The 12,505-nt window shown below is 36.3% G+C and overlaps 1 protein-coding gene and 1 long non-coding RNA gene across 4 annotated transcripts in view; one reads left to right on the top strand and one right to left on the bottom strand.

The window, feature by feature from the left end:
- The window catches only part of tfpia (tissue factor pathway inhibitor a), a 63,905-nt gene that overhangs the window by 31,094 nt on the left and 20,306 nt on the right, over positions 1–12,505 (bottom strand). Inside the window, exon 2 of one of the 2 annotated variants that reach the window (NM_182872.2) lies at positions 552–752. In NM_182872.2, the coding sequence (NP_878292.2) occupies positions 552–752 (201 nt within the window). Of the gene's footprint in view, positions 1–551; positions 756–12,505 lie in introns of both variants that reach the window. The other variant, NM_001309803.1, reaches the window with a different exon arrangement.
- The window catches only part of LOC103911686 (uncharacterized), a 42,445-nt gene continuing 36,360 nt past the window's right edge, over positions 6,421–12,505 (top strand). For both annotated transcript variants that reach the window (XR_015499813.1, XR_015499814.1), the window contains exon 1: positions 6,421–6,579. This is a non-coding gene — a long non-coding RNA (uncharacterized LOC103911686). The remainder of the gene's footprint in view (positions 6,580–12,505) is intronic.

Below are 12,505 nucleotides of genomic sequence, written 5' to 3' on the forward strand. Positions count from 1 at the left end.
ATTTCTTTCCTATAATTATATAAAATATACTTTCATAAAAGCTATAAAGGCAAGTACTCCATAGTGCATTAAACTTTGACTCATTCACAATATAACACAGTTACTCATAAGTTATTCCTCAATTCTATATTAGTAATCTTAGCCTTTTACTTAACCTAAGATAGGCTTATCTGAAATGCTTGGTTTATAGCCTGTGTGTGTGTGTGTGTGTGTGTGTGTGTGTGTGTGTGTGTGTGTGTGTGTGTGTGTGTGTGTGTGTGTGTGTGTGTGTGTGTGTGTGTGTGTGTGTGTGTGTGTGTGTGTGTGTGTGTGAGAGAGAGAGTGTTTGGAATATAGTCATGACACATGAGTCTGGGTCAGGTCATCCAATATACTGTGTGAAAATGAAATAACTAACACAAAGAGCAGATCCTCATTCTGAAAGATGAGTTGAATCTGAAGGTTATTTTAAGTGAATTTCACCATTTTCTGATGGAGCAGGGGGTGATATTTGTGTTAATTTAATGCTTATTGGTCACAGAAGTGCACGGGTAAGGTAAAACTTGCCGTACCTGTCACAAGACACATTTCCTCGCAGTCTTGCAGGGTCTCAAAGTTGTTTGCATTGCCTTGACAGCCTCCATATTCAAAGGGCTCACAACGGCCGGTGTCGATGTCAAAGTAAAACCTGTCCTTCATTGCCTTGCACGGCCCTTCATCTTTCTTCAGGGCGCACGATTGATGGAAGATGCGGAGTTCAGACCTCACTCCATCTGCTGAAGGTGGAAACAAGCCAGAAGTTATAATTTGCTTGGCACATAAGTCACAAAACTGTGTGGTACATTTAAGCTCTCACCTAAGGCTGTGAAAGAGCTTTCTGGCATCGCAAAGTAGCTCTACACCTACTTTTAAAAGAGCCAGCACCCTTGCTTAAGGAGATCTCATTGACATGACGTCCTGTAGATTTTAGGGATATCACAGCTTTGCCCTTGGTGTTTTAATGCTTGGGTAAATCAGGATGAACCTCCTACACTTCTCCACTCTTAAGCCAAAGAGGAAGATAAAGCAGTCTTTCTTGAATACAGATTTTGACAGTTTAAATCAAATATCTTTTTTCTTTCCCTCCAGAAATGGGTTTTAATCCCTACCAAGAATCATCCGTATTAGTCTGTTCTGATTTCAGTCTGAGTAAAAACACTGAACTCAGTGGTCCTTCCTGAGCACACAAAAGCAGGACTCAATCTAAAATGCCACAAACTGAAGTAACAGATGGTCTTGGACTTGAGCGACAACATCCTGCGGGGCGTCTGGATCACTTATCCTGTCACATCCTGATGTTCATCTCTCCACTCCATATAAAACACTCTCTCAACACTGCCCTCGAGTTCGAGAGACTTCTGTTGAGGTGTTCCATATGCTCTGGATAAATTCTCGCATGTACAAAAGCAGGAAACAACACACACACACACACACACACACACACGCCTTGATGAGTTTTCCATTGTAGATAAATAACAAAGGCATCAATATGCTTATTTGCATTATTATATAACCCAGACGGCAGAGAAAAACACCAAGTCCCTGAGGGAAATGCTCTCATGAGTTTACACTGACAGGTCTATTTGCAAACATATATTTAAAGATGCTTGTTGGAAAAATAATCAATCTCAACACAAGCTATTAGAGACTAGTGAGTCAAGGCCAGACATGGTCAAGATCTAGTGAAGAATGGTCAGTCGGCCAAACTAGATGACTAGAGATTAAGGAAGACTAAATAAACAAATAAGTGAAGTTTCCCAAACTAATTTCGAGAGGAGCACGTGATAGAATTGACTACAGCTGATCCATATCACTAATCACTAACTAACCAATCGGATCACTCTAAATTTAATATAAATATTCAGCCTAAACTCTATTCCTCATCTTCGTTTTTGGAAAAACCCCCCATCCTTCCCTTCTCCCTCCTCCTCAGTTCGGGCGTCACGGCGGCTCAGTGGCAAGCACTGTTGCCTCACAGCAAGGAGGTCATTGAATCAACACTAGCTGAGCCAACCGATACTCTCTGTGCGGAGTTTGCATGTTCTCCCCGTGTTCGCGTGGGTTTTCTCCGGGTACTCCGGTTTCCTCCCACACCCAAAAAACCATGCAAAGTTAAAGTCACAAGCACATACTACAAATTAGCGCCAATAGTGATTTATTTTGGGAGCTATCGAGAACTACCTGATCTCATATCCCTCCTAATGCTTATTGACCAGGCGGGAGCCTTGGGCTCATCTATCACCAAGCTCAGGGTTCTCTCCCGGGACAGCATGCCAAACTAGCTTAAATAGTCAAGCACTATCTAAGTATGAACTCTTGAAATGAATGTTAAGAGTTTGATTTAAGGTTGCATGGTGGCTCAGTGACCAGCATTGTCGCTGGTTCGAGTCCTGGCTGGGCCAGTTGGCATTTCTCTGTGGAGTTTGCATGTTCTCCTCATGTTGGTGTGGGTTTCCTCCTAAATTGACCGTTGTGTAAGAATATGTGTGGGAGTGTATGGGTGTTTCCCAATACTATGTTGCGTCTGGAAGGTCATCCGCTGGGTCAACATATGCCAAAATAGTTGTAGGTTCATTTCACTGTGGTGACCTCAGATGAATAGGGGACTAAGCTTAAGGAGAATGAATGAATAAATGTTTGATGTAAAAAGAATTAGATGTAACATTTACGTGAGATCATAGCAGTGCTGGGTGAAAAAGAGGACAAACAATGGAAATTTGAAAGAAAAATGTAAACAAAAAGAAATCAAAAGCAAAACAAACAAAAGTCTTGCTTAAACAAAAACAAACAAGCCCAATTAAACGCCAAACCCACTAGAGGGTTCTTACACCTTTTCCAACTTCAAATTCCAGCACTTTTCAAGCACCTTCAAGGTGCATTTGTATGCTTTTCCAGCACCTAATAACCACGGTTAATTACGTTTATATATTTTGTATGTACTTTTTCACATTTAAATCTATTGTGCTATTTTAAAAAACAAAAAATTCTTGAACACTTTAGAGCATAGATTTATTGGGATAGTTTACCCAAAAATGATAAAATAAATAAATAAATTTAAAAAAAGTTTAGTTAGTGGATGAAGTATGCTTTTAAGTTTGATCTCTTTCTACCTAAAATTGATATCTCAAGAAATGAGCTTACAGTCAGATTTTGTTTGGGTGTAGTACCAACCTTTCATGACCAGTCGTTCATGATATTTCATGTGCATTGCTATTTTTTCTTTACAGTCATTGGATTGTTGTTTCAGGTTTAAAAATATCTCTATAAATATCTGACACAAAAAATTAAGTTGTCTTAAATTTCAGATGTTCAATAATCAAGTTAAGAAATACAAATTCAAAACATTTCTAATAGGACATAATCAGTATTATTAACAATTGTTAATAATTCAATTTAACACAATTCAAATTCAGATTGTTTTAGCTTATTATTATTATGTGGTGAACATTTTGCAATGAAAACTGGTCCACGGCAACAATTTATGCACTCGCACAAATGCTCCCAAATATATGTTGAGGTTACATAGATAAAATTGTGCACATATGCAACCAAAACAGTCACAATTTCAAGCCCTGCAAATTCAACCAGGTTCAAAAACTTTTTTCCAAAATCCAAGCACTTTTCTAACCTTGAAAACACTGTATTAAAAATCAAGCATTTTCCAGGATTTTCAGCACCCATAAGAACCCTGCCACTAACTAACTAACTAACTAACTAACTAACTAACTAACTAACTAACTAACCAAAGGAAAATGTAGAAATCAAACCGAAAACTTTAGGGTATCTGATGCCTTAAGGTAACTACACCAACTAAAACAAAAAAAGGTGGCGACCACTCCATAAGCGAACTAACAAACAAACATAATTGGATTCTAGTAACTAGATAAAAGACAAAAAGTTGGCAACTAGCAAAACAAGGCATATATTGTTATCTAGATAACAAAAGCCAACTCTCATAAAGGTCATTCGGATTAGAAACTAGACAAAGTACACAAAGATGGCAGTTAGCAGAACAAGAACTGAAACATAGCAACTAAAAACAAAGTCAAGACTTAATTTAAAAAAATGGATGATTCATCGAAATCTTGCATAATTTGAGCACAAATAAATCCTTTTTTTTAATGTGAATTTTCTTTGCTATGAGAGCACTAAAAAATTCTATCTTATCTGAATTTTTTTACATTTCATGGTATCATATTTAATGATTTTTCTTATCTTATCTCAGCCCATTATGAGGCTTAACATTTCTGAACAAGATAATTGCTGTAATCACGTGAACCAAAATTGCTGACATGTTTTTTTATCTACATTTCCATGGATACAACAACTCAGTCCTTCTTCTTCAACACTAAAATGTTTTAAAATGCACATTTTACATCTGCTTTCCCAGCATATTCAATAACAGACAAAAGTTGGTCTTCAGGTTTTGACAAACTCATTGCAAATTCTGAGCTTGGGCAGGCTGTCCCATGTTGAGACTCAGTCCCTACTTGTTTTTTATAAGAGACGTGTTGATTTTATCACACTCTGGAATTCAACAAATCAGTTCAGAATCTTAAAAGACACTCAGGAAATCTCAGTCTGAAGGGAAGCGCAATGCATGTAAATATCTGTTTACAGATGTCAACATGTCATGTTTGCTCAGGGTTTGCTGTTAGTTACCTGAGCAACAACACGGTGATTAATAGCGCCGTCAGCAGCCGATCTGACCGGAACGCAATGACGACATAAGGGTGAGTTGTGAAGTAGTTGTCATTTGTAAATTAGTAACCAGTGATTCAGTTCAAAATTCAGCCCCTTTTCATTATGTGACATATTAAATGCTATCATATCCCATTTGTCAGAAGCAATATCACTGATAAAGGTACAGATGTGTGTGTGTTAGACACAGTAGTCACAGAGAGAAAGGGGATGATTCTACCAGTCTGAGTCATACTTCTGATCATCTGATTTAATCAGCAGATAAAGCTCAAAGTCCATGGAAACAGTCATTTTGCTCATATATATATATATATATATATATATATATATATATATATATATATATATATATATATATATATATATATATATATATATATATATATATATATATATATATATTTCATTTATCAGGTGGCTTTGAGTAAAATGTTAATATTATTCTATAAAGCTCTGAAAACAAATATTCTAGATATCAAATTGGATTGAATAGCAAGAATATCTTTTTTTTTCAGAAAATCAGGGTTGTTAAATAAAATAATGTTTATTTTTCTTGTGAAGATTACATTATGATTGTGTTTTTATTTAGTTTGTCATTAACAAAATTGAACTGAATCATGTGGTTAAACAGAATCATAGATCAAAGATCAAATTATATGGAACTGGAAAGGCGAGGCAGGTAGACTATCTTGCTCTTTAAAAGTCAATTTTGTCACCAAACTGAAATTGCTGCTTAAGAATCAAAGAATCTAAAAAAGTATCACTGTTTCCACAAAAATATAATATATGAGAATATAATATTGCACAATTTTCCTATTTTAATCTATTCTTCATTAGATAAATGCAGCCTTGTAGGCATGGGCCGGTATACGATTCTGATGGTAGGACAACCTTGGTTAAAATATTACAGTTTCATGGTATTGTGATTACTGCTCTAAAATATATTCTTATAATATCTGGGTAAAAAACAACAACTTTTCCCTCTTTGAACACAATATATAATTTATTTTGGGAAACATTTTAAATAATTTGCAACAGTAAACATGTCAGGCTAAATCAAATCAATCACTGACCTCTGCTGTTTTTATTAGTTTCAAAAAACGATTTTTTTACCATTTAAAACTGCATCTTTGGATATCTTTTCTGCTGTATATACTGTTGTCCTAAAAACATTTAAAAAAAAAACTGGGGAAAAAAACATAATAAAAATTGTACATATACCAAACTGTATAACAGAAAATTTTGGCCATTTTAAAACCTTAACTTTTCCAAACCGCGGTATACCTTGAAAACTGTTACCGTCCCATATACTTGTAACTTGAAGTAAGCTTTAAATGATTAAATTATATTAAATTTAATTTGTGCACTCAGACTGATCTTAAGTTTTGTCAGTTTATTATTTATAGTTACGATTATATTATTTATATATTATTTATAGTTATAGTTATATTTAGTTATAAAAAGGAGGTGTGACAACTTCCCCCCCGTCCCCCCAACCCAACCGCCATTGAGTGATGAGCTAATCATACTAACTTGTATAAATTAGATTGTACAAATTCATACAAATTAGCCACTAAATCCAAAATTACGTGAGATCGCTTTGGAGCAGTAGATCACATGGCTGGAGCTGCTGCAGTTGCACAAATGGGCAAGGCTGGTGGCGCTATAGCATAGAAAGCTGCTTTGAAAATCAATATAGTTGCTGAAGAAGAACATTCAGGAATTAACTTATGCATAGTGGTTGGTAATGTTTGGTGTCTGAGAACAGTGAATGATCTTATAAAATCCACAGTAACCGAAACTAAAAACATTAAAAGGAATTTATGTGGCAAGAAACTGCAAACAGAAAGTCACTCGATGGTAAGTTTAAGCATTTATCGCAGTCATAAAAATGATAGATAGTTTGTGTTTTGGTTGTAACAAACTTGCTGGCATCAACTTGCTGTAGATAATCAGTCACTTTGTGTTCAATGTGACAGCAGTTTGTAGGCTTTTTGCCTCAATTTATTACAGCCAGTAGCTAGGGTTCCATGACCTGTTGTTATTTCTCATCTAGAAGTCTCGTATTAAAAAACGACTGATGTAAATGGCAAATTTTAATTAGCAAAAAAATTGTTATGCTTGCTTGTAGTGGATATGAATGTTTTGAAAAAAGGATGTGAATAATGGTAGATGGAAAGACATTTACCAAATAAAACTGATTTAGCAAACATTTCAGACATCACTCATCAATTGTATACATTATGCTTGCCTTGTTTACTGTTGGTTACTAGGTTACCAATACACAGTCAGTCACTCTAACAACTTGATGCAAACGCACCTAATTAAACTTTTTTAGCAAACTTTAAAAAGATTCACTTCATGCTAGAACTAGTGCTTAATTTGTAAATTGCGAGGTCCCCGAAAAGAATGGATCCAGCATGTTACCAGAGGAGGGAGTGGTGTTGCGGACTGAAGCGAAGAGAGGGAGAGAGGGGATGGGGTTGGGTGCTTCACGAAAAGGGGTTGAGTAGTCGCGGATGAAAGGAGGAGAGGGGATGGGTGGGTGGGGGGGGTTGTTGCAAAGAAAAAGTGAAGAGGGTTGGGGAGTCGCGGAAGAAAGTGAAGAGCAGAGCAGGGTAGGGCGGGGCTGCATGTGAGGAGGGGGATTGGTAAAATGAGGTGCCGGATAGGATTTCAGAGGTGTCAGATCCAGTTTGTTTTTGCACAAATTAAGCACTGGCTAGGATGCTACTTTAGCGGTGTATTTCGTGGCAAATATTTGCATAAGAATTTTCCTCAAATAGCAGGCCCGGATTAAGAACTCAGGGGCCCCTGGGCACATTATCTTGTAAGGCCCCCTACCTGGCCGCACCCCTATAGTTGAATTTAAAAAATAAGGATAATATAATAATTTTTAAATAAAATAAATCTAATTTGTTGCCCACATATTTAAATAAATGATATATAGTACATATGTATTTATAGTCTGCAAAGATTTAAATTATTTTTCAATGCATTAAATAAAAATACTAATAAAACTACATATATATATATATATATATATATATATATATATATATATATATATATATATATATATATATATATATATATATATATATTTATTTATTTATTTATTTTTTTTTTTTAAGGGTATTTTAATGTATTGCTTTTACAAACTTATAAAGCATATTATTGCCATGGCATATAACGCACAATGCTTCTCCAATCCAGTTCTATGAATCTGAGTTCTATGAATCTGAGTCTTTCATAATACAAACACTGATTTACTGTATCTCCTCCTCTCCCTGTATTTTCTCTACTCTTCTCGTGATGAAGACTTGATTATAAACCTAAAAGTATCCGAAATCACACACACTATACCTCTTCTCTCCCCTCTCTCTCCTCTTCTGGGCCTTTCTCTCTCTCTCTCTCTCTCTCTCTCCCTTTCTGTCTGTCTCTCACACGATGAATCCAGTCCGCGCTGCGCTGCCGTTAGCCTCCTCCGCCTGGTTAATGCTAGCTACTCATCATTTAAAGTTAGCATAACGTCTTCTTCTGTACCCTCATTCTCCTGATCATGGGTCTGTTTAAAGAAGGTGTGTATGGAAAATGCCTCAATAAAGATGCCTCCTCTCCTCTTTCTCTTGCGTTTGCTAAATCCACTTGTCCACTCATTTTTGATCTATGACAGATATAACGTTACACTAAAGTCCGCTCAGTTTAGTGCGGGTTATTACAAAACTGATGTTTCCGCGCTTGACCAATTACAGCATTCTGTTTAACTAAAGAAAGAAAGGCAATTTAAATATAATAATAATATTAATATGTGATCGCGATTTTTTTGCTCAGAGGAAATACAGTTGTCTGAGCAATATAGTTTTTGAAGAGAGGGAGGCGCGGCAGGCGCCTATAATAAGGCTAAACATTATTAAATACCCACGAGACACTTGTGACTTTATATCACAATTTGCATTATTTTTAAAAAATGTTTCTTTCCTGTTAAAAATAAATATATTTCCAATCTGATATGTAATGGGGAGAAAAAAAGTAGCACGAGGTCAGCTGATGGTGGATTCGAACCGATGTTATGATTAATCGCATCAAAAGATGATGCCGTGTGCCTTACAAGGTGCGCCACTGCGACTGTATTAAGACAGTGCTCTTCACTCATCTTGTCCTATCAATCAGGCATCGATGGGCGTAAACCCTGAATAGCTTAGTCTAACTACATGCGCTATTTGCAATTAGCCTAAAAAGACACTCCGACATTGTCTTTTTTTCTCCCCCCTCGCAGGGGCCCCTAGTGCGCACGGGCCCCTGGGCCTGTGCCCATAAGGCCCATTGGTTAATCCGGCCCTGTCAAATAGTCAGAATCAATATATAATACAAAAAATACTGACCAAGTGTCCAAACTGGTTGACCCACTAGTTGAGTTGTTTTGTGCTACAGTAACTAGAAACGTATCACAGAGCTACAATGTTCACTCAAACTGTTTATTGATAATTAATATTAATAATTGATAAAATATTGTTTATTAACCTTTATTAAATGGTTTACCAATAGAGTGGCACGGTGGTTCTGTGGTTAGTACTGTTGCCTCACAGCAAGAAGTTTACTGGTTTGAGTCCTAGCTAAGCCAGTTGGCATTTCTGTTTGCATGTTCTCCCAGTGTTCACCGGATGCTCCCCTACAGTCCAAAGACATGTGCTAAAGGTGAATTGAATAAAATACATTGTCCGTAGTGTATGAGTGTGTATGGTTGTTTCCCAATACTGGGTTGCAGCTGGAAGGGCATCTGCTGTGTAAAACATATCCTGGAATAGTTCATTCCGCTGTGGTGACCTCTGAAATAGAGACCAAGCTGAAGGAAAGTGAATAAATGAATGGTTTACTAATATACGTGTCTCTGCATGTTAAAGTGAGATTGTAGAAAGTATGGAGAAACAACACTTGTGTGTTTTGATTTGTTTATCATGTGCACTGACTTGTATCCTAGTTTGACTTTTTTGACTCGCTGTCATCAAGTGTCCAGACCTGATCTACGTCTAGGCCTGTTTGCCAGTGGCATCTTTGTCTACAAAATCCTCCGCACCTTGGAACGGCTTGGTTATCTCCAATACCTTAAAATCCCACATAGGTCACAACTTGTTTATTCTACAACCGTACAGAGATAACAACAATGGGTGACCTAGTAAACCTTGTTGCGTCGGATCCCATGAAACTCTTGCGGGACAGCCTCGCTGTCACCTCGTGCAATTATCTGAGGTCTGCAGTTCAGGGCTCGCTGAAGCAAATAATCCCGTAAACCCCAATTAATCATTGTCAGGTCCACAACTGACTGCATGAGAAGATACGGGCTGTTTAAATGAGCGTGTGGCCACCGGTCTGCTTGACCATCTGGGACACCTAATGTGGCCATACGTAAAACATAAGGCTGAGAGGGGGAAAGTGTCCCACAGCACTGAATGGTATTCTGTAAAGCAAGTTAACTGTCTAAGGTAAAAAGCTTAACTGCCTTATCACATCCTGCAGTAAAAAAATGGGGAATTGATAGCACTGATGTCTGCAAGGTAGTTGATGTTAGCGTGCAGGCAGGAATACATATATGGCGGATAAATCAGAGTGCTTTCTGGGTGTTTAGGAGGGCTCGCATTAAATACAGATTTGTAATGTTCAAGGATATTTATGGTCACTTTCAGTCAGTCGCTTGTTAAATGCTGTGATCTATGATGTCTACAGTTAAAATTTATTTGAAAGTCATTTTTAACCATTACAGGTGTAGTGCTGCATACAGCTTTGGCCCTTTTTGTAATTCTGTTAGATTGTCCTCTATGATGGCTCTCTTTACTTATTATTTATGACTGCATAAATTTAACATGGCTGACAAAACCATGCATCAAGAAATGTCTCCAACTACCTCTTCAATGAGAATATTTATTATAGAAAAATAGAATATGAACATTGTCATTCAGGAACAATCACTGACATACTTTAGCATGTGAATTTAAGAGAATTTTAAGAGAAGAATTTTCCACTCAGAACCACTATATGTATTTATTTTTCTTTTTTTTTTAGTTTTCATTTTTTTCTGAATTAAGTGTCGCTCATTTATTTATTATTTTATTGTATTATTGTATTTATTATTAATTTGTAATGTAGCTTATTGTGTAAACTTACTTTGTTGAATTGAATAACGATACAAAAAAAATGTGCGTATGTTGGGGTAATGCAATAATATTGCTTTTCCAAGAAACGAGTAAAGTAATAAATTACTTTTAAAAAATAAGTAATAGTTTAATTAATTAGCTTTTAAAAAATAAATTGCTAAATTAAAATTAGTCACAATGAATAACACAGTCAGAATGTGTTTGTTATTTTGAACACATCCAAGAAAAGGGGATTGTCTCAATGGATAGTGATTTTGCTTAAGACAAATAGTAAAAAAGTAGCAAACACATTGCTTTAAAGTTTCAATAATCTCTATATAAGGCATGTATAAATCTGGAGTAAGGAAGTTCTTAGACAACATTATTGTAAAATATATATATTTTTTGACGTGTTTTTAAGCATCTATAACTTTTTTTCATTTTAAGCATTATATACTGTAGATGATGGATAATAAAGCCAAATGTGTCTTCTTTCCAAAGATACATGAACTGTGAATGTAGACCAAAATATTCAGCAAATGTTACTGTTTTAGTTTGGGAAGGTCATTTTTGAGAAAATATAGTCTACATTTGCAGATGAGGGAGAGAAAGACACAGATATAGCCTCAAAAATCATTTCACAGAAACCCTATTTTGCATGCTATCTTTATCAAATTTAAAATATAAAATCACAAGACACTTGGCTTTCAAAGCATATTTTTTTCTAGGTCATTACATTAATGTTTTCCTGTGTTTGTATACGGGAAAACAAATATTGAACACAATACAAATTTTCTTTTGTCAATACTTCATAATGTACTTCATTCATTCATTTACCTGTCGTGCTTAGTTCCTTTATTAATCCAGGGTCGCCACAGCGGAATGAACCGCCAACTTATCCAGCAAGTTTTTACGCAGCGGATGCCCTTCCAGCCGCAACCCATCTCTGGGGAACATCCACACACACATTCACACACACACTCATACACTATGGACAATTTAGCCAACCCAATTCACCTGTACCGCATGTCTTTGGACTGTGGGGGAAACCGGAGCACCCGGAGGAAACCCACGCAAACTCAGGGAGAACATGCAAACTTCTTGCTGTGAGGCAACAGCACTACCTACTGCGCCACTGCGTCGCCCCCATAATGTATCTCATAATGTAATGTCTTATTTCCAATGATAGCTATTTTTGTTTTTGTTTGTAGCTTACTGGGGTCAAGAACTGTTACTATTTAAATTTAGGTAGGTGTTAATCACCAAAAGTGAGTGCTGGCTAAAAGGTTTTAAAGGTAAATGAAGGTGTAGGTTATACAGTGTGTGTTAATTTCAGAACTGCTCTATTAAAAAAGGAACGAAAAAAAGATCAAGCCTCATCCAGGGAATAAAAAGAAACGCAAGAGTAATGTAATGCATTACTTACCATAAAATAAATAATAAAAAAAAAAAAACTAAGGCCCGATCTCGATTCTATTTTTGCACCCCTACCCCTTCCATTCAAATTTACCCCTAAGAAATGGGACACTACTACAACACCTGCACATGTCATCATATGTCATCGCAATCTCTTACTTCATACTAGATCAAAGATGGCGAATGCTGTAGTTATTCTAGTTGCGTTATTGTTTGGTATTTATCTTATTTTTGGTATT

Source organism: Danio rerio, chromosome 9 (assembly GCF_052040795.2).
Source record: "Danio rerio strain M-AB ecotype USA chromosome 9, GRCz13ab, whole genome shotgun sequence".
NCBI lineage: Eukaryota > Metazoa > Chordata > Actinopteri > Cypriniformes > Danionidae > Danio > Danio rerio.